Below are 22605 nucleotides of genomic sequence, written 5' to 3'. Positions count from 1 at the left end.
GGAAACATGCAGTTTCTCCTCCGCAGCGATCTTGAGCATTAGCCGAATGCTCTCATATTTGACGGTGGGTGAGTAGGTCTCGTGGTAATCCTGTCCTGGTACCTGTGAAAAACCTCTGGCAACCAATCTGGCTTTGTGTCTGACTACCTTGCCATTCTGGTCTGTCTTGGCCTTGAAGACCCATTTGCTGCCAACCAGTCTCATCCCTGGGACTACCGGTACCAGTTCCCAAGTTTGGTTCCTGTTCAAGGAATCAACTTCAGCCTTCATGGCATTAAGCCAAGGCTCAGCATCTTTAGAGGTTAACTCCTGAACCTCTTTGAAGCTTGAAGGTTCCCACACCTTCTCTGAGCTACTAAGAACAGCAGTTGCTGTCTTAGCAAACTCATCAGCATACCTCTTTGGAGGTCTGCCTTTGGTCGCCCTTTCAGACCTACGTACTAGACGCAAGTCTTCTGGACTCATCTCCTCTTTCTTAGGAGAAAAACGACCAATGGTGAACAGTGGTTCTTCCAGTTCATTGTCAGACGCATCAGATGGTCTGACCGAGGCCTTTGCGCTCTCGTAGTCTGCTGTGTCATCACTGTCACTGACACCAGCAGCAGCACCGCCCACTGAACTGGAATCCGAACTCTGATCATCATCATCATCCTCATCATCATCATCCTCAGCTTTAGCTGCTTGCTTGACATCATCTTCATCCTCCTCTGGGTAACTCTGGAAAATTCCCACATTTTCCCCCCACTTAGGATTGTACTCAACACTCCTTGTGAACTTAATGGACTTAGAGTTAGTCATCCATACCCTGTATGCACCTTTTTCGTACCCCATGAACAAACCATGTGCCCCACGCTTCCCAAGCTTGTTGGTTTGTGGGGAGTGTACCCACATGTCAGAACCGAAGATTTTCATGTGCTTGATGTTGGGTTTCTTACCAAACATCTTCTCATAGGGGGTACAGCCAATGGGTGATGACAATCTGCGGTTAAAGGTGTAAACCAAATTCCCCAAAGCTTCCCCCCAAAACTTATCAGGGAGATTGGCATCATGCAACAAGGTTTTCATTCCTTGCAGCAATGTCTGATTTGCTCGCTCCGCAAGCCCATTCATCCATGGCGATCTGGGCGTTGACATGTCATGCTGGATTCCCTTCTCAGTCAGGAAAGCTTCAAACTGCTGAGAAGTGAACTCCCCGCCTCGATCAGTAAACAGACAGGCGATACGTTTACCGTGCACATTCTCCAACCAAGCACAGAATGCCTTAAACTTCGGAAACGCTTGTGATTTCTGTTCGAGCAAAAACACATGAATGTACCTGGAAAAAGAATCAATTAGAACCATGAAGTACCTTGCTCCCCCTAAAGAGGGCGTAAGTGGACCAACCAGGTCCGCATGCACTAGCTGGTAGGGCTTGGAAGCCTGCCTGCTAGATTCCTTGCCTTTTGGAGCAACCTTCACCTTGTTCTCTGCACAAGATACACATTTCATGTGAAATTTACAGGGTTTGATGTTCAAACCCTCAACCACCTCTGGCATCTTGGCCAGTGCCTTCCAAGAGAGGTGACCAAACCTTCGATGCGCATCGTGAATGCAACCTGCATGAAGAACTTTGTTAGTTTGAGCAACACAACAAGAATCAGCATTAGACACAACAGCAGTGTCCTCATAAGTTATATGGAACAAACCATCCATAAACTTTGCATGCAAATAGTCCTCTTTGCCTTTACTGATGACACAGACGCGCCTCTTGAAGGAAATCTGAAAACCACGCCCAGTAAGCTGTGGGACACTTAGCAAATTGCTTGCAGCGCCTGGAACATAAAGTACACCGCTGATGGTTGTGTGCAAACTTGCAAGTTTCACAGTCCCTTCTCCTGCGATTTGCAACGTCCTTCCGTCAGCCAGGTGGATCTCACCTTCCTGAGGCTTGAAGGAGATAAACAGGTGGCGATCCTTCGTGACGTGGCGGCTCGCACCTGAATCGACAATAAATCTGCCTTTGGCTGTTGGAGCAGTCTTTACAGCAAGCAGACCCTTGTTTTCCACCGGTGTGGGCTTTTGCAGCTTGCCCCCCTGCTCCTGGCCACCAGACGTGCCTTTAGCCTTTGGTGAAGCAGTGCCAGCAAACATAGCCTTGTTTTCCACTGGCGTGGGCTTTTGCAGCTTGCCCCCCTGCTTCTGGTCAGCAGACGTGCCTTTAGCCTTTGGTGAAGCTGTGCCAGCAAACATAGCCTTGTTTTTCCCTGGCGCGGGCTCTTCACCCTCCCTCTGCTTCTGGCCATCTGCAGGCATCTGTCTTTGTTTACCTCTGGCCTTCCGGCCTCTGCAAAGACGATGACCTTGGTTCCCACGAGAAACAGAGCTCTCAGCTGCCGACTCCTTGGCTCCCCCTGGAGGCTGGAATGCTGCCTGGGATGACGTGACGGTCAGCTCCCCCTGCAGCTTGCAACCGGTGCCCTCGGCATCCCTGCATTCACTCGCATTCTGGGAAACAGCTAGGACCTCCGATGCAGTCAAACTCTGGGCTGGGATGACTGGCTTGTGAGCAGCTTTCAAAGCATTCCACATCCCACGTGCAGTGGTGTTGCCAGCAAGCGTCTTAATTTCCTCAAGAGATACGGATAAGACTATTACGTCAATGGCCTTCGAATCATGGCCTTTCCATTTCTCTGTCAGAGGAACCGGAGGGGGCTCAGAAACGGTATGCCACACCCGAAACTGACGCAGCAAACTTTCACACCATTTTGCCCAGGTTTCATAATTCTGCCCATGTAACTTAGGGCAGTGAGTGGCCTCTGAAGCTTGGAAAAACTCCATTTCAGCTTTTCCTTTGAGCCGGGAGTCTCTTATGCCTTCAAAGACTCCTTATCTTGGCAGCTCATTAATCACGAACTCTCTGGCTTGGCTCCCAGAGCCATTAATCTGCCGGAGTTCCAAAGGCTCCTTCCGAGGTAAACAGAAAAAGAAAAGCCTCCCTTTCTTTCGCTTTTCCCCCGTACCTCTCAGTCTGTTGCAGCTTTACTCTCCTGTAGGTGCTGTGAATCTGGGCCCATAACCTTGTTGTTGGGAAACTGCCAGGGAGATATAGTCCATCATGGCCCCAAGCCGGCTGCCGGACGTCCATCGATCTCCCGTAGACAGGCAGATCCAGCAGTTAGCGACACGAAACCTCAGAAATAGATTGCCATATTCCAGGGCTCGTGCACACTGTTTATCAGCAGAAACACAGCCAGAAAGCTTGCACCGCAGAAGAGCATAATTTACAGACTTTATTTAGCGTTGAACAGAACAAAGGAAAACATGACCGTTCTGAGTCAGCGTCTCTGACCGACTGAAATCGAAAGGAATAGCAAACATAAACATCCTGTGAACAGGACATGCGCAGACTCTGTGACTCTCAAAGCCTGCTCCCTTTTAAGGTGGAACGGAAATATCCTAACAAAGAAGTTCATATGGATTTGTTGCTCTAAGCAAGCAATCTGCAATAAAACTTGGTACCGCTGGGGTGATTGACACCCGTTAGTCGGATAGGGAAGTGTTGTCAGCACTGAGACTCAGATGTATAGAGCTGGACTCAAAATGCTTGTTTACATAGCTGTTGTACTACCAACCTTACTGTATGCTTGTGAAACATGGACCACTTATAAACGCCATCTCCAACTCCTTGAAAGATTCCATTAACGGTGTCTCTTAAAAATTTTACACATCACTTGGGAAGACAGGTGAAGTAATGCCAGTGTACTGGAAGAAGCAAAGATCACCAGTGTTGAAGCAATGATTCTTCAACATCAACTTCGCTGGACTGGTCATGTTGTGCGGATACCTGATTATTGTCTTTCAAAGCAACTACTCTATTCCAAACTTCAAAATGGAAAGTGTAATGCTGGCAGTCAGCAAAAGAGGTTTAAAGACTCTCTCAAGGCAAATCTTAAAAAATGTAGTATGTTGTTGTTGTTTTTAGTCGTTTAGTTGTATCCGACTCTTTGTGACCCCATGGACCAGAACACGCCAGGCACTCCTGCCTTCCACTGCCTCCCGCAGTTTGGTCAAACTGTAGTATAAAATGTAGTATAAACACTGACAACTGGGAAACACTGGCCTGCGAGCGCTCCAATTGGAGAACAGCCTTTACCAAAGGTGTCCTGGCCTTTGAAGACACTCGAACTCAGGACGCAAGGGAGAAACGTGCTAAGAGGAAGGCACAATTGGCAAATCCACACCGTGATCAAATCCTGCCCGGAAACCAATGTCCCTATTGTGGAAGGACGTGTGGATCCAGAATTGGCCTCCACAGTCACTTACAGACTCATTGTTAAGACTGTGTTTATGGAAGACAATCTTACTCGGCTACGAGTGATAGAAAAAGAAGAAGAAGAGGAAGAAGAAGAAGGACTGGTACTCATCTAGTGCCCTTGTGGGCAATATTGTATGATAGATAGATGATAGATATAGATAGATAGATAGATAGATGGATAGATAGATAGATAGATAGATAATGATAGATAGATAGATGATAGATAGATGATAGATAGATAGATAGATAGATAGATATAGATAGATAGATGATAGATAGATAGATATAGATAGATAGATGATAGATAGATAGATAGATAGATAGATAGATAGATAGATAGATAGATGATAGATAGATGATAGATAGATATAGATGATAGATGATAGATGATACATAGATTGATTGATTGATAGATAGATGATAGATAGATAGAGGCTTAGCCAGAGGTGCTCATGCCGACCCCCCCCCCACCTTTCCCTCTCCTTCCAGGTGTTTTTCAAGGCTGGACTGCTGGGCCAGTTGGAGGAAATGCGAGACGAACGCCTTTCCCGCATCATCACCCGCATCCAGGCGCAGGCCAGGGGTCAGCTTATGCGCATCGAGTTTAAGAAGATTATGGAACGTCGGTGAGCGCCGTGATTATCCCTTCTTAACTTGCAGGTTGGGCGGGAGTAAGAATCGATTTCCACGGTATCTGGAAGAGGGAGATTCACAATAACAAGATTTCCACAGGATCACCTGTTATTCCATTTCAACAAACGTGCTGCAGGCACTTTCCGAATGCATTTTCAGAGCATTTGGTTCACAGGGAATCTTAGTTAGTTTTGGCTATTTAATGAGCATTTGTCCCGATTTGTTTACGGGTGCGTAGATGGCGTTGCATCAAAGCAAGCGCATTACCCCATCATTTTGCTTATCGCAGAAAAAAGAAGTCTGGTCTTTAGGGGCAGGCAGGCTTGTTTCCTCAAACGACTGTAATTGTGCAGCCAAAATTTAGCAGCATGGGACAGAACCCCATCTGAAAATAGGGACAGCCTGGAAGCACCTTTTGCGGTCACAAGAAGACCCGCTCTTGATGGTTGTCAGAAATGCTGGTGGGCAGTTGCTTTGCTAGGCAACGTGACTGTTTAAAAGATATTTGGCTAGTACAATGGTACCTCAGGTTACATATGCTTCAGGTTACAGACGCTTCAGGTTACAGACTCCGCTAACCCAGAAATATTACCTCGGGTTAAGAACTTTGCTTCAGGATGAGAACAGAAATCGTGCTCCAGCGGTGCGGCAGCAGCAGGAGGCCCCATTAGCTAAAGTGGTGCTTCAGGTTAAGAACAGTTTCAGGTTAAGAACTGACCTCCAGAACGAATTAAGTACTTAACCCGAGGTACCACTGTACATATACAGTACTTATTTATTTGCACTTATAGTCTGTCCTTCGGCAAATGGTTCCCAGGGCGAGTTACAAGCACACGCAATTAAAATAAGCAAGAACGTGCAGTTAGAATCATTTTAAAAATCATTTTATATTGCGTTTTATACCATCAACTGCCCTGTGATCCTCGGATGAAGGGCAGTACAGAAACTTAATAAAATTAATAAATGAAGTGAAAAAGGGGGCCCATGGGAAGGAAAAAAAAACCTGTGGAACTCTACAACAATGACCACCAAGACCTCACGAATTGCAGTTTCTTTTTTTCTCCTTGCCTGGAACCTTGTTTTCAAAACCAAAAAGCAATCCGTATCAGAATAAATAAATAAAAGCAGTGGTGCAGAATACAATGCACAGCAATGGAAGAGGAGGCAAGGCAGCCAATTGGTCAAAGCCTGGAGGGTAAAGAGTTGAAATTTTGACCAATCACTGAAAACCACAGGGACATAGAGGGCTGCCTTACCCCCAAGTCGGAATATTGAGTCCCTTAGCTCAGGCCTGCCCACTGTGACAGTCATAGTTCCTCCAGGGTTTCTGGCAGGAAGGTGGGGGAGACGCTTTCCCCTGCTAAGGGGCTAAATCCCCCGTTTCCTTACCCTCCTTTCCCCAGGGATGCGTTGCTGGTGATTCAGTGGAACATCCGGGCGTTCATGGGGGTGAAAAACTGGCCTTGGATGAAGCTGTTCTTCAAAATCAAGCCTCTGCTCAAGAGCGCAGAGACCGAGAAGGAGATGCAGGTAACGCTTCTCGGATTACGACTGAAATTTATCCAGAACTGCTAAGGGTTAAAAATAAATAAATTAAGGGCTGCCACACTTGAGTCCATCCAAAAACATCTGGAAGGCCGTCGAGTGCTCCAAGCTATCCCTGATTTGCTCACAGGGGTTCATTGCAGGCAGTTTATACACTCCACAAATATATAAACACCTTGCGCAACAGTGTAATTCATGCAGAATTGGCCCTGTTACATGTTTGACACGATGCTCATTCCACATTTGTAAGAAATTAAGTCTTTCAATGTGGCAGCTCCCACACTTTCCTGCCTATTGACACCAGGCCTTTGCTTTTTACTCCTTCCGGTGCCTCCTGGAAATATTTTTTGTTTAGGCAAGCCTATCCAGATGTGTAGGGTGTTGACGCTTTAATCGTAAGTTTTAGCTGATCAGTTTTAATAACTTTTTTTGGAAGGTTTTCAAATTATTTAAAAACTGTTTGCTGATAATTTCATTTTTTAAATTCTGTTTGTAACATGCTTTGAGGTCACTGGGGTTTTATTTTACAATCAAGTGGAATATAATTTTTTATGAAATAAATACACAAACAGTGAAGGCCAGGCTGAACCCTTTGCATCCTAGTCTTCTACAAACGAGGGCCGTTATTTTCCGGTTGCAAAACCGTTCAAGCACCCAACCCCACACCTTCAATCTGAAGTTGGAAAAGGTCCCGAAGCAGCCTTGCTCTACCAGCTTTGAAACATCCCTTCCCAATATATAAACCTGCCATTCGCATTTCCTTTTAAGCAGCTACCGCTGGCTGGCTGGTTGAGTCCATCAGTCTTGTTTTCTTCTCCACAGACAATGAAGGAAGAATTTGGGCGGCTGAAGGAAGCCCTGGAGAAATCGGAGACTCGGAGGAAGGAGCTGGAGGAAAAGATGGTCTCCCTGTTGCAGGAGAAGAATGATCTCCAACTGCAAGTTCAAGCAGTGAGTGACTTTATAAAGCCACCGGGACAAACCGCAAGGTCCTGGAGAGAGAGAGAGAGTCCTTGGTTGCTTCCATGTGACCTGCTCATTGAGCATATTTCCAGATTTGTTTGCATGAGATTTGTGGGGAGGTTAGACGACGTTGGTGATCTGTTGTGCGTTGATTCTGGTTTGCTTGCAGAGAGAGTCGGTGCTGCTGCATTGAGTAAGCATCAGCTCACATTTTGAAATTTGTTTCCTCATCTCTCTCTTTATCGCTCTTGTTACGCGACGAATCAACTTTAATGGCGAAACCTGAATTGACCGGTATATGACTGAATCACACCCAAAGTTGGCAAGAAGCTGTGATCTAGCCCCACTGATGGGCCCTGCAGATTTCTTACCACTGCCCTGGCTGCCAGCAGCTCTGCAGGATTCAGATGGGGGTCCTTCCCTGTCGTACCTGGAGATGCCAGGGTCTGAATCTGGGATCTTCTGAATGCAAACCATCAGCTCTGCCACCGAGCTACTGACACCAAAAGATCCCATTTGGCAGCAATACTTGACTCTGTAATTAACAACCTCTATTTTTACCTTCCTGGTAGATGGTAAAAAGGTAAAAGGCAAATGACCCCTGGACGGTTAAGTCCAGTCAAAGGCGACTATAGGGTTGCGGCACTCATCTCTCTTCAGGCCAAGGGAGCCAGCGTTTGTCCACAGACAGCTTTCCGGGTTGTGTGGCCAGCAGGACTAAACCGCTTCTGGCGCAACGGGACACCGTGACGGAAACCAGAGTGCACGGAAATGTTGTTTACCTTCCCGCCACAGCAGTAACTATTTATCTACTTGCACTGGCGTGCTTTCGAACTGCTAGATTGGCAGGAGCTGCGAATGGGAGCTCAGCCCGTTGTGGGGATTCGAACCGCCGACCCTCTAATCGGCAAGCGCAAGAGCAGGGGTCAGCAAACTTTTTCAGCAGGGGGCTGGTCCACTGTCCCTCAGACCTTGTGGGGGGCCAGACTATATTTTGGAAAAAAATATGAACGAATTCCTATGCCCCACAAATAACCCAGAGATGCATTTTAAATAAAAGCACACACTCTACTCCTGTAAAAACACACTGATTCTTGGACCGTCTGCGGGCCAGATTTAGAAGGCGATTGTGCCATATCCAGCCCCTGGGCCTTAGTTTGCCTACCCATGCCCAAGCGGCTCAGTGGTTTAGACCACAGTGCCACCTGGGGGGTGGACAGTGTGGACGACATGCATCCTTCCCACCTAATTGCATTGGCCTCTATAGAAACAAGGTGTTTGAGGAAAGGGTTGTAGCTCAGCGGTAGAGCATTTGCTTAGCAAGCAGAAAATATCAAGTTCAATTCCAGCATCTCCAGGTAGGGCTAGAAATTTCCCCCTGTCTGAAACCCTGGATAGCCACTGCCAGTCAGGGTGGAAATTACTGAGTTATATGAGCCAATAATCTGACTCAGTATAAGACAGCTCCCTATGTTTCTGTGAAATGGGTGCATATGGAATTGACAAAACGGTTCAGGATACTGGGCAGATATGAAGCAAAGGTCAACGTGCACTGTTGCTATCTCTTAAGAAGACAAGAAGGTACGTTGGGATCAAAACAGCCTTTTACATTATCAAAAAGTCCTAACATATTTGTTTTATTTTTATTTATTAAATTTGTACGCCGCCCTCTACCCATAGATCTCAGGGTGGTTCACAACATAAAATCACAATAAAAGCACTTTTGACCTTTCACGTCTCATCTCTTTGCAGCACCTCCTTGTTCCCGTTTACTCCGTCCTCCTCAAATGCCTAAAGAGATGCTCGCTTTTCCAAAAAACCCCTTCTTTCCTTCCTCTCCTCTCGCAGGAACAAGATAATCTGAACGATGCTGAGGAACGGTGCGACCAGCTGATCAAGAACAAGATTCAGCTGGAGGCCAAGGTGAAGGAGCTGACCGAGAGGATGGAGGATGAGGAGGAGATGAACGCCGAGCTGACGGCCAAGAAGCGGAAGCTGGAGGACGAGTGTTCGGAGCTCAAGAAGGACATTGATGACCTGGAGCTGACCCTGGCCAAAGTGGAGAAGGAGAAGCACGCCACGGAGAACAAGGTGCGCTTAGAGTGGCAGCGAGGCAAGTTCCCTATGTGAACCTGCCAAGGTGATAAGGTCCTTAGGTGAGCACCTTCTCCCAGCCCCTTCGACGTCAGTGGCACAGCTGGTGGGGACACAAGAGAGGGCCTTTTCGGTGGTGGCTCCCTGTTCTGAACTGCAGGCCCAAAGGAGGGCTTGTGGGAGTGGTTGGGTGCAGGGAGACCAAAGAAGGATGTCAAAAACATCGGAATGGCCAGTTCCAGAGAAGGTGTCGACTTAGGCAAAGCAGCCTGCCGTTTCTCCTAGCCTTTGCCGACACCGCAGCAAGGAGATGGCTTTGCCCGCACCCAAACAAACCTTCTTAATACAGCAGAGCAGCATATGTCATTTCACCCGACTAGATGAGGTCATAGGTGGCAAATACCCAAACCTGTCAGGATGCTTTCAGCGGCTCCCAGCAGGGTTGCCCAGGAAAGTATAAAGACAAGGGAAAGTTTCTTACCGTCCTTTTTCATTTCAATATTTACAGAGAGAGGCTATAGAACCCAGCCTCTTGGATAATGGTGTTATCCTGAGTGAATCTCCACCCTCCGTCTCTCCCGCTTCCTCATTCATCTCCTACGGGTGCTGCTATGTGCCCTCTGCCTTCAAGCTCTTTGCTCTCCTACTTTTAAGGCTCAGCGAGTTCTGGGAGATGGAGGGTCTGGGATGCTTTCTAATGACAATGTGTCAGCCAGCTGCCTCTCCAGTTCTGCCTTCCCCTCTCCCATTATTTTCCAGCTTTCCCCCTCATCTGCCTCTGAGCTGTGACCTCCCTCAAACCCCTGTTGTAAACCTACGCTGTCCTCCTCTTCCTCCTCCTTGGAAGGGTCAGAATGGGGAGGAGGTCTCCCCTATTCCACCTCTGCCCAGTCCCTGACAACACCTTGCAGATAGTTCTCCTTTCTGGGCTCAGAGCCCAGCCCCCAGTTCCGCAGATAAGGATTGCATCAAAGCAGGCCAATTAGTGTAGGAATATAAACATATGTGAGCCCATTGCTGCAACCACTACCAATTAATTGTGGGGTTTTCTTGACTACCAAGATGCTTCCGGAACAGTTTGCCTTTGGTTCAACACACTCCCAGATTGTGGAATTCCCTCCCAAGAGAGGTCAGACTGGCTCCCTCTTTTGTTATCCTTCCACCAGCAGGCTAAGGCCTCTGCAACATATTCTACCGGCAGGCTAAGACTTGCTTTCTGTCCCACCAATCGTCACAGATCAGGCTGAGTGATCTGAGTGGGCTGCCCTCCAGCTAAGAGCTTCTCCCCACATGCTCCTGAGACCCCCACATGTCGATTCAAGGTTGTCCCTTCCCCACAACTCCTTACATCTCTGGGGTTTGGCCTTCCCACCAGGTGAAAAATCTCACGGAGGAGATGGCCGGTCTGGACGAGATCATCGCCAAGCTGACCAAGGAGAAGAAATCCTTGCAAGAGGCCCACCAGCAAGCTCTGGATGACCTGCAGGTCGAAGAAGACAAAGTCAACACGCTCAGCAAAGCCAAGCTGAAGCTGGAGCAGCAGGCGGACGATGTGAGTCAACAGCAGAGACTGGAGAGTCTCATGAGAAACTGTTCTCAGAGCTGGAGCCTTCCAAGTGCTGGCGGACTCCAACTCCCATCAGCCCTGACCATTGGCTGCACTGGCTGCTGAGGCTGATGGGAGATGTAGTCCAGCAACATCCAGAAGGACACAAATCCTCCATCCTTGCGTCCAACCAAAGATCTCTTGCTCTGGCAGATCTTCTTGGTGGGAGAGAGGGGCTTTCCCCACCTTTAGCTATCGCAGTTTCTCTGCCACAGGGGTGGGGGACATTTTATTAATTTTTTTCAATATAATTTTTATTACATTTCCTGTTTTACAATTTAGAATATTCATTTAAACAACCTTAAAATATCAAAACCGTCCCTTCTTCTCTTTCCGTGGTTCATTTTGCAAAACATAAATCCCTGCGTATTTTATATAAACTAAACCATTCAGTGTTCCATTATGACATCCGTCAAAACTTAACTTACACTGTTGTATTTATCTTAATGTTGCCAGTGTTTTCAAGTGTACACAATTACCCCCATTTTTTCCAGTAAACATTTTCCAGTGTTCTTCAAACGTATGTTCTTCTCGTTCTCTTATTCTGTATGTTAGGTCAGCAAGCTGTGCATATTCTGTCAGCTTAAGTTGCCATTCTTTTTTAGTTGGGACCTTGGGGGTAAGGGACATTTTACGTCCTGTGGGCCACGTTGACAACTTTCCCAAGTCGCATGCCAGCAGTGGATAGGGACAGAGGTCAAACTGGGTGGATTGATACGTGTGCTTTCACTCTGCGTCCACAACTGGAAGGCAGCAGAGCTTCTGAATGCTAGTTGCTGGAAAACACAGGAGAAGAGTGTTTTGTGCTCTGGCCCTGCTAGCGAGCAGGGTGTCTGTTTGGCTGCTGAGAGACTGTGGTCCTGGGCTAGGTGGGCTGTGGTCCTGATCCAGGAGGGCTCCCTCTTTCCATACTCCATCCAAGCAAATGTGCCCCATCTCCCCCCAAAAAGTTGGCCAACCTCTGATCTAGTAAAAGGTAAAGGTAAAGGGACCCCTGACTGTTAGGTCCAGTCTCAGACGACTCTGGGGTTGCGGCGCTCATCTCGCTTTATTGGCCAAGGGAGCCGGCGTATAGCTTCCGGGTCATGTGGTCAGCATGACTAAGCCGCTTCTGGCAAACCAGAGCAGCGCACGGAAACGCTGTTTACCTTCCCACCAGAGCGGTACCTATTTATCTACTTGCACTTTGATGTGCTTTTGAACTGCTAGGTTGGCAGGAGCAGGGACCGAGCAATGGGAACTCACCCCGTTGCGGGGATTCATACCGCCGACCTTCTGATTGGCAAGTCCTAGGCTCTGTGGTTTAACCCACAGCGCCACCCGCGTCCCATCTATTAGACTCCCCCAAATGAATTCTGCAGTCCAAAGCACAAGAAACCACCTGTGAGTAACACCCGTTTCTTCTTGTTGTTGTTCTTGTCTGCCTCTTTCAAACCAGCTGGAAGGCTCCCTGGAACAGGAGAGGAAGATCCGTATGGACCTGGAACGGGCCAAGAGGAAGCTGGAAGGGGACTTGAAGCTGACCCAGGAGAACATCATGGACCTGGAGAACGACAAGCAACAGCTGGAGGATAAACTGAAAAAGTAGGGGACGTGCCTCATCTTAGCATGCTTTGCAGGAGCCTCGGGAAACAGGAGAGAGAGAGAGAGAGAGGCCACCCCTCTCTGCCCGCCACTACCAAACTCTTTTCACTGTTTTCACCCTTTACTCTTGGGTAGCATATTCGTGGAGGAGGGGGCTATGGGTGGCTAGTAGCCCTGACGGCTGAGCTGTGCCTTCATAGCTGGAGGCAGTAGTAATAATAATAATAATTTAGTATTTATACTCCGCCCATCTGGCTGAGTTTCCCCAGCCACCCTGGGCAGCTCCCAACAGAATATTAAAAACAAAATAAAATATCAAACATTAAAAACTTCCCTAAACAGGGCTGCCTTCAGATTTCTTCTAAAAGTCAGGTAGTTGCTTATTGCCTTGACATCTGATGGGAGGGTGTTCCACAGGGCGGGCGCCACCACCGAGAAGGCCCTCTGCCTGGTTCCCTGTAGCCTCACTTCTCGCAGTGAGGGAACTGCCAGAAGGCCCTCGGAGCTGGACCTCAGTAATCTTTTTTTTTGTTTCTTTTTTTTTATATATATTTATTAGGGTTTTCACAATATTACAAAATGAAAAAGAAAAAAAAAGAAAGAATACAAAATAAAAATAGTTAAAAACAATTCAATCTTTCGATCACTTATCTTTCATTTGCTTGTTTCCCGGACCTCCTCATACCTCCCTTTTTTGTATTCCAGTTCAATTTATTAGTTCAGCAAATCCTTTCCCTCTTTGTTTTATCCTGATCTTTAATCTTAATATATTATAGCATTAATTTTTTACCTATTAAAAATCCATTTTTTCATATTCTTTTATACCATTACAGCTAAAAACCACTTAACTTCAATCCAACATCATTCTAGCATTCATTAATTTTGCAGTATTTCTGTAAATAGTCTTTAAATTTCTTCCAATCTTCCTCCACCAACTGGACCTCAGTAATCTTTCCAAATACCATTTGCTGGAAGCCACAGGAGAGGAGAGGGCTCTTGTGGTCGGGTTGTGCTTGTTGGCTTCCCACTGGGGCATCTAGTTGGTCACCGCAAGAACAGGATGCTGGACTAGGTGGACCATTGGCCTGATCCAGCAGGCTCTTCTTTATATCCTTATATATATCTAAAACGAATGCATGTGAGCTGTGTCCAGTTCTGTCCACCAGGGATTAAGGAGGGTGTTGTTGACACTATTGCAACAGGCCTGGACACCCAAGGCTGAAGAGCCCAAGTCTAGACCAAGAGCCTCATTCTGGTGGCAGCTTTGGGTATGATGCTTTGGTAAGGTGAAAATCATGCAGACCGGCGCCGCGCCATCCCCTGGACAGCCAATCGGCTGGCTCGGGAGGCGTGGCCTGCCCTATTTAACGCAGGCGCGGCTGAGGATCTCCCTCTTTTGCCGCCTCCAGCTGCTCCAGCTGAAGGGCAACTTCAGCATTTCCCTAGTGAGCTATTTTATTCTAGAGGATGATCTGTATTCTAGAGGATTATCTGATGTATGAATGCGGTATGGGAAGGGAATGGGAGTATGGTGGTGTTTACTTCCCCAAATGCCTTTTTCAGGAAGGAGTTTGACATCAACCAGCAGAACAGCAAGATCGAAGATGAGCAGGCCCTGGCTTCACAGCTTCAGAAGAAGTTGAAGGAACTGCAGGTGGGTGCCCAGCTTAGACCTTCAGCTTTCAGATATCTCTTCTCTCTAGAAATGCCCAGGGGTGGACTTTCCCTCTTTCCCCAGCTCTTGGCTTTATGTTCTAGAACCACCTTCTGACCTAGAACCAACCCCCTGTGAGTTTGGCCCTGGGACAAGCCACCTGCCACCCAAAGGGTCTTGCCCTTGAGCCAATATGCTGGATGGATTGAGGGACCCGTCTTCTTTTTTCGGTGCTCCAGGCGCGGATCGAGGAGCTGGAAGAGGAGCTGGAGGCGGAGCGAGCATCCCGGGCCAAGGTGGAGAAGCAGCGCTCCGACCTCTCGCGGGAGCTGGAGGAGATCAGCGAGCGGCTGGAGGAGGCCGGCGGGGCCACCACCGTGCAGGTGGAGCTGAACAAGAAGCGGGAGGCGGAATTCCAGAAGATGCGCCGCGACCTGGAGGAGGCCACTCTCCACCACGAGGCCACGGCGGCCACGCTCCGCAAGAAGCACGCCGACTCGGTGGCCGAGCTGGGGGAGCAAATCGACAACCTGCAACGCGTGAAGCAGAAGCTGGAGAAGGAGAAGAGCGAGTTGAAGCTGGAGCTGGACGACGTGGGCTCCAACATGGAGCAGCTGCTGAAAGCCAAGGTGCTGTATGGATGGATGGAGGAGCTAAAGATAGCTCAAAGGGGTACCTGGATACCTGGAGGTGGAAGCTGGGGAGAGGGGGAAGCTGGGAAGGTATTATCCTGATACCTTCTAGAGACCAAGCTGAGCCAAGGGGCGTCCTACAGGGATGTCGTTTAGTGGACTGTCTCCAAATGACGTAATCAAGCCAACCGAGTGACACGGCCAACGCCGTTTTATCCAGAGCACTGTATACAAATCCAGCATGTTCCTTTAAACTGAGAGACTCAGTTAAGCCTGATTAAGATTAAAAGGGCAGCATGTGGCCCATTTGCTTGAATGTTTTGCCCCACCTTCCTCGTGTTGCTGCCTTTCTGGCATCTGGAGCTGTCCTCCTCAGTCCTCTCTCACTTTCCTCGCTTCCCCCCCCTTCTCCTCTCGGCTGGCAGGTAAATTTGGAGAAGATGTGTCGCACCGTGGAGGACCAGGCTGCAGATTACCGGGCCAAGTTTGAGGAGACCCAGAGGACCCTCAACGACACCAACACACAGCGGGCCAAACTCCAGACGGAAAATGGTAAAACACACATCGTTTTCCCACTGGCTTTCTGATTATTTACTTTCCTAGAGGGAACAAAATTCAGGGCTGCCCTGCCGTTAGGCATAGTGAGCACCTCAGGTGGCAGATATTGGGGGGCAGCAGCAACTCTTGGATAGTCCTCTTTGTTGCCCCTCACTTTTTCTTGGGGCCATGGCTTTAGGTGCCATGGAAGGTGCTGTTCAGCCAATGTTCATCTTCCAGTCCATTTGGTTTCCATATGTGGAATGGAGAGTGGGCGGCCATCTTGGCCGTCGCCTCAGGCCATGAAATGTCTTGAGCCCCAGACGGAGCCTGCAGAAGCAAACATTCCATCTCCCTTGCCCCTCAGGAGAACTCGCCCGCCAACTCGAAGAGAAAGAGGCTCTCATTTCTCAGCTCACTCGAGGGAAGCAGTCGTACACCCAGCAAATGGAGGACTTGAAGAGGCAGCTGGAAGAGGAGGCCAAGGTAAAAGAGCCGTGAGAACTGTTGGTCTGAAGCAGAGGGACGCTGAGAGAAAACAGAACGACAGAATCGCAGGAACTGTGGGTCCGGGATCAGAGCCTGAGGGAAAATCAGTGGAATATGAGAATCAGGGGGATTCAGGATTCAGAGGTTGCAGTGGGAGAAGGCATGAAGGAGGTGTTGAGAGAGATCAACCAAATATTCTCATGTCCGTCCTTCACTCAGGCCAAGAATGCTCTGGCGCATGCGCTGCAGTCGGCCCGCCATGACTGCGACCTTCTGAGGGAGCAGTATGAGGAAGAAGTAGAGGCCAAAGCGGAGCTCCAGCGCTCTCTGTCCAAGGCCAACTCCGAGGTGGCGCAGTGGAGGACCAAGTACGAAACCGACGCCATCCAGAGGACGGAGGAGCTGGAGGAGGCCAAGTAAGTGAGAAGGTCTGGAATGGATGTCTACCTCAGCCCTGCCAGCTCACAGGCCTGCCTGGCTCTTGGGGAATGGCGTCTGGGCTCAAGGGTCCAGGCGGAGATGGACAAGCGAAGGCATTTGAGCAGCAGGAGGCTCAGACCAAAGAAACAGGCCTGCCTGGCCTGACTGCTCTGATAGCCACACAGCCTCCTCTGGCCTATCAGGGGTTTGGGCAGCTGCTGAAGCAGGTGGCCGGTTTTCTTTCCTACTCCTTCCCTTGGCCGGCACTCGAGATGGGGATGTGGGCCCCCTCGGCAGCCTTTGGGGTCTGCTGTGGGCCTGACTCTCTCACACACCACCACTGCCCCCCCTCCAGCCCTGCCCGTCCCCCCAAAGCCCCACGGACATCGCTCTTCGGTTCCTCTAACGGCGAAGCTTTTGGCTCGGGTTATATTTTAAAATGGCAGCGTATAAGACGAGCAAAAAGCTTGTTGGTTGGAGGAGAAATCCCCCACTTAAAAAAACAAAACCAAAAAGGCACTAAGGTAGGTTGAGGTAGGAGGAGCTGTGGTGTTGGTGACCGGGGTGGGGGTACATTCACTGTGCCCAACGAGGCCAAAAGAGCAGAGCTGGGGGTACGACACACAAGTTGTGGGCCTCGCCTGTGCAGCCACACTCTGCCCCCCTATGATGACTGCTGTCCCAGGTAGAGCAGGGGTGGGGGACCCTCATGGGCCCCCCAGCAGCCTCTGTTCCTCCTCTCTCTCTCTGTGTATAAAACCCTCTGACTTCTGTATGGCTGGAGTGCAGCCTACAGTACAAAGGTAAGAATCAAAGCCATTGGCCCGTCTACTTTTGCCTCTGTCCCTAATCATTGGCATTCGGCCCTCGGAAGGTTGGCCACAAGGGAATGTGGCCCCTGGACTAGGAAAAGAAAGGTCGCCCACCCCTGAGGTAAGACCATTGAGATTACTTCCCGGAGCGCCCTGGCGAGGTCATTGTGGAGGCCCATTTTCTCTCTGCTGTTCCTCCTCTCCCTCATCCGTAGACTGAGGAAGCAAGCCAGCCCCTCCTGCGGTAATAATTGATTCACTTTCCCCCCACCCACCCACCCACAAACTTGCATATCAGGAAGAAGCTGGCGCAGCGCCTACAAGACGCCGAGGAGGCGGTGGAGGCCGTGAACGCCAAGTGCTCCTCCCTGGAGAAGACCAAGCACCGCCTGCAGAACGAGATCGAAGACCTTATGGTGGACGTGGAGCGCTCAAACGCGGCCGCAGCTGCCCTGGACAAGAAGCAGAGGAACTTCGACAAGGCGAGTGACTCAGCTGGGAGAAAGGGAAATGGGCGCAATTCAGAGTGAAACAAGGGTCATGTCCTCCAGCTCAAGTTAGAGTTGTTGTTGTTGTTTGCCCTCTTTCCCCTCCATCCCCTCAGATCCTCTCGGAGTGGAAGCAGAAATATGAGGAGACCCAGGCAGAGCTGGAGGCCTCTCAGAAGGAGTCCCGGGCGCTCAGCACCGAGCTCTTCAAGCTGAAGAACGCCTACGAGGAGTCTCTGGAGCACCTGGAGACCTTGAGGAGGGAGAACAAGAACTTACAGGGTGAGTTAGCGTGAGGACGAGGCCTTCAGCAAAGCCTTGCTGCTTCACAACTTATCCCTCACTTGAGCTTATCCTTCTCTCCGGTCTGAGCCAAGTCTTCCGCTTCCTCCTCTCTCCCCACAGAGGAGATTTCCGACCTCACTGAGCAGTTGGGCGAGGGGGGCAAGAGCATGCACGAACTAGAGAAGGTCCGGAAGCAGCTGGAGGCCGAGAAGATGGAGTTGCAGGCAGCTCTGGAAGAGGCTGAGGTGATACCAAACGCCTTTCTCCCTTAAACACCAACCTTTGCCCCTCCTTGTCCTCCTGTCTGTGCTTCTACTTCTTTTCTCGCACCTCCTCTTCCCTTCCATCCCCCTCCCCTATTTTAAATCACTTTAATCACCACAGTTTCCCCACACAAGGAACCCTGGCAGTTAAGAAATTCTTACTAGCCCAACGGTCTGCTCCGCCATGAGGCAGGCTGGGAGGGGGCAGTTTGGGGCACCATGAAAGGAAAGGAAACAACCAGTTATTTAATTTATCATTGTTGTTTTATGGCAAGAGGCACCACTTGAAGTCCGGACCTCTGGGGGCCAAATAAGCTTTTCCTAACATTTCCTGCTCAGAGCTATGGGCCTTTATCCCTCCCTCCCTCCTTCTCTCTCTCTCTCTCTCTCTCTCTCTCCAGCCCAGAAATACCTGGAAACTGAGGTTCTGCACAAACAGTATAGCGCTATATTATTTTAATAGTGCGCACCGCATAACCAAGATCATCCATCATGTTTACAAAAAACTCTCACAGCACAAAGGTCCCCTGCAACATTAATTAAACTCTTCCTCCATTCTGGTTCTGTCCATAAGTGATGAATTGCCCCTTATTTTGGCAACCTCTGCTCCTCACATGGGGGTGAGAACTATAATTGCCAGTTTACTTGTGTTAATATTTTTTTTCTTTATGTCTGTATAAACAGCATTTGTAGGCCCACTAGCACCCCAGGGTAGGGAACAGAAGCCAACAAGAAGCAATTCATCACTTATCTTTAGCCACATCCCAAAAGAAACCATAAAACAAGCAGAACTTGCAAACAGGAAGTGTTTAATTAAAGGCACAGTAGTCCTTAAAGGTTTCAACATTGCTTTGCTCCTCTGTACTGGGCAGGCTGGCATTTCAATTGCTTTTCATTGGCGCAAATCAGGTCAGGGGGAAACCCAAGACGAAAACACTGGAATGCAATGACTTGACATCAACATTGTCTTGAGGACTTTCCCGTAAAAATAATGAGCAATTCTGGAGAACAGGCCCAAAATAGAAACAACTGTGTAACTGTTGACATGATAGAGCCTTGGCCCACCAGAAAGCATCTGCCCTATCTGATAGAGTTTGAGTTGAGGAAGAAGCTGGATCTTGACACCATCAAACCTCCAATCTTGTCTCCTCCGATTCTCCTTCCACTTCTTCCCTCATCCATTTGTCCTCTCGCTCTACACCATCATTTCCTGACCTTCCAGGCCTCTCTGGAGCACGAGGAAGGCAAGATCCTGCGGGCCCAGCTGGAGTTCAACCAGATCAAGGCCGACATCGAGCGCAAGCTGGCCGAGAAGGACGAGGAGATGGAGCAGGCCAAGCGCAACCACTTGAGGATGGTGGACTCGCTCCAGGCCTCCCTCGACGCCGAGACCCGCAGCCGCAACGAGGCGCTGAGGGTCAAGAAGAAGATGGAGGGCGACCTCAACGAGATGGAGATCCAGCTCAGCCAAGCCAACCGGGTGGCAGCTGAGGCCCAGAAACACCTCAAGATTGCCCACACCCACCTCAAGGTAACGAGGCACGAGGCCTTTGTCCCCCGCCTCAGTGGACCACAGCCTGAGGGGCTGGGAGGGGAGGTTCACACAGCCCCACACAAAAGGGCAGGGAGGTATTTATGAGGAGGCTTATACCTGCCATGGGAAGAAAGAGGCTTACTTTAATAATAATAATAATAATAATAATAATAATAATAATAATATTTATACCCCGCCCATCTGGCTGAGTTTCCCCAGCCACTCTGGGCGGCTCCCAATCAAGTGTTGAAAACAGTACAGCATTAAATATTAAAAACTTCCCTAAACAGGGCTGCCTTCAGATGTCTTTTAAAGATAGGATAGCTGCTTATTTCCTTCACATCTGAAGGGAGGGTGTTCCACGGGGTGGGCGCCACTACCGAGAAGGCCCTCTGCCCGGTTCCCTGTAGCTGCACTTCTCACAGTGGGGGAACCGCCAGAAGGCCCTCGGTGCTGGATCTCAGTGTCCGGGCTGGACGATGGGGGTGGAGACGCTCCTTCAGGTATACAGGACCAAGGCTCTTTAGGGCTTTAAAGGTCAGCACCAACACTTTGAATTGTGCTCGGAAATTGTAATTGTACTTACAGCTTGAAACAATATAAGTGTGTGTGTGTGTGTGTGGTTGCCCAGGACAACCAGATCCAACTGGATGACGCCCTGCGAGCCAACGAAGACCTGAAGGAGAACATTGCCATAGTAGAGAGGCGGAACTCCCTGCTGCAGGCCGAGCTCGAAGAGCTACGCAGTGTGGTGGAGCAAACAGAGCGCGGCCGGAAACTTGCTGAGCAGGAGTTGATTGAGGCCAGCGAGCGGGTGCAGCTCCTCCACTCCCAGGTGAAGAGGGGATGACCCTGATTTCATATGTGAAAACAAACAAACAAGCACTAATTTGAGGGGGCTGATACCTTCCCTTTGCAGAACGACAGGGTGCTGTTACTTTCAAAGGCCAGGCGAGTCCCACAGTCTTGTGAACTTGGGTGCTCTTGTCATCGTGAGAGCCTGTCCTTGGTTCATGTTCTGGACTACAGAATTCCTCTGCCTGAACCGAGACAATATTTTCTGAAGTGTAGAGTCCCTGCCTATCCCCACTCTTCCATCTCCTCCTCTTTGACTCCCCATTGGGGTTTCCTGCCCCAGTCCTTCTCTCACCCTTCCACTGGCCAACTCCATTCCTGCCTGTCACTCTCTCTCCCCTCCTTCCATCTTCTCATCTCCTTCATTGCCTCCATCTTTCACCCCTCAATTTAGCCTGCTTCCAGTGATAGCATCTTCTCCTGCCCCTTCATCCTCATCTTCCTCTAGCTTGCAGCCTGCTACTGAAGCTCAGCCAGCTGACACTTTGTCCTCCAGCTGGGTCTGCTGCTCTGTGTCTTCCTTGTCATTGCCTCTTCCCTTCCACTCCACCCAGATCACCTTCCAGTTGGTTTGAGGGACTGATGAAGCCACAGAGGGGCAGCTCCTGACTCCCAATTTCACATACCCAAGTAATGGGATCTGAGCTGAATTGACCAGGAATGACTACTAGCCACTGTCGGAGGTGGTGTGCCTCTGAATCTGCCCATTTTTAGGAATCACCAGTAGGTTGAGCTAATGTCCTGCTTGCTGGCTTCTTATAATGGGCATCTGGTCAGCCGCTGTGAGAACAGAATGATGGACCAGGTGGACATTTGGCCTAATACGTTCCATGACGCTACTCCGCCTTCTCTCATTCTGACTCGCCCATCTCCCCTCAGAACACCAGCCTCATCAACCAGAAGAAGAAGATGGAGACTGACCTGTCCCAGCTTCAGTCGGAGGTGGAGGAGGCAATTCAGGAGTGCAGGAACGCTGAGGAGAAGGCCAAGAAGGCCATCACGGATGTGAGTACAAATCAGATCATGGAAAGGTGGGATCCACAACTGGCGACCCTAAAGCTTAGTTTTGCCCCTTCCCCTTCACCAATTGCCTGTCCTCGCAAGTATTGACCCTCTAGCCGTCTATCTTGTTCTGCTGGGATTTGCACAAGCCCAGTTAGGTTCAGGACCATAGACAGCTCCCAGTGGGCCCTGTTGGCTGAGCCATGAAAGATGATGTTGTCTCAGCAAAGGACCGCCAACACCTGAAGGCTGAAGGGTCAGGGGTTTGGTGTAGCAGCGCCTGTTTAAGAGAGGAGTATGGGCTCCTGTCCCCATCACCTCCTCCCCTCAGGATTTTAAAGGCCTGCATTGGGTTTGCCAGACTGAGGTAATTCTCTGCATTCTCTCTGCTTCCTCCAGGCGGCCATGATGGCGGAGGAGCTGAAGAAGGAGCAGGACACCAGCGCTCACCTGGAGAGGATGAAGAAGAACATGGAGCAGACCATCAAGGACCTGCAGCTGCGGCTGGACGAGGCGGAACAGCTGGCCCTGAAGGGCGGCAAGAAGCAGCTGCAGAAGCTGGAGGCCCGAGTGCGGGAGCTGGAGAACGAGCTGGAGATGGAGCAGAAGCGCAACGGCGAGACCGTCAAGGGCATGCGCAAGTGCGAGAGGCGCATCAAGGAGCTCACCTACCAGGTGCGGGGGCTCAGGCGGCGTCCGTCCGGATGAGCTGGGGACGCTGCGAGGCTATGTGGCAAAACCATGTATATGGCGATCAAGGTGCATCGTATCTTCTCTGAGCATAGAAGAGACCAGCGTGGAAAATACACAGGAGAGCCGTAGAGCAGAATTGGGACCCTTTCTCAGCTGGAGGGCTGCATTCCATTATAAGGAACTTCTTTTCAGGGGGTCACCTGCCAGGGGTGGGCAGGGCTA

At 49.7% G+C, this 22605-nt stretch overlaps 1 protein-coding gene across 2 annotated transcripts in view; it reads left to right on the top strand.

The window, feature by feature from the left end:
- LOC308462190 (myosin-6) overlaps positions 1 to 22605 on the top strand; it is a 60310-nt gene that overhangs the window by 33086 nt on the left and 4619 nt on the right. For both annotated transcript variants that reach the window (XM_080979586.1, XM_080979587.1), the window contains 18 exons: positions 4784 to 4920; positions 6331 to 6457; positions 7295 to 7423; positions 9284 to 9526; positions 10905 to 11081; positions 12574 to 12719; positions 14283 to 14373; positions 14613 to 15002; positions 15431 to 15557; positions 15910 to 16028; positions 16251 to 16447; positions 17562 to 17745; positions 17868 to 18033; positions 18157 to 18281; positions 19522 to 19830; positions 20465 to 20668; positions 21568 to 21693; positions 22090 to 22365. In XM_080979586.1, the coding sequence (XP_080835712.1) occupies positions 4784 to 4920; positions 6331 to 6457; positions 7295 to 7423; positions 9284 to 9526; positions 10905 to 11081; positions 12574 to 12719; positions 14283 to 14373; positions 14613 to 15002; positions 15431 to 15557; positions 15910 to 16028; positions 16251 to 16447; positions 17562 to 17745; positions 17868 to 18033; positions 18157 to 18281; positions 19522 to 19830; positions 20465 to 20668; positions 21568 to 21693; positions 22090 to 22365 (3273 nt within the window). The remainder of the gene's footprint in view (positions 1 to 4783; positions 4921 to 6330; positions 6458 to 7294; positions 7424 to 9283; positions 9527 to 10904; positions 11082 to 12573; positions 12720 to 14282; positions 14374 to 14612; positions 15003 to 15430; positions 15558 to 15909; positions 16029 to 16250; positions 16448 to 17561; positions 17746 to 17867; positions 18034 to 18156; positions 18282 to 19521; positions 19831 to 20464; positions 20669 to 21567; positions 21694 to 22089; positions 22366 to 22605) is intronic.

This window comes from Podarcis pityusensis, assembly GCF_964106645.2.
Source record: "Podarcis pityusensis genome assembly, chromosome: 13".
In the NCBI taxonomy this organism is placed as follows: Eukaryota; Metazoa; Chordata; class Lepidosauria; order Squamata; family Lacertidae; genus Podarcis; species Podarcis pityusensis.
Note: the sequence above shows the minus strand (reverse complement) of the source record. Positions and strands in the feature narration are given on the sequence as shown.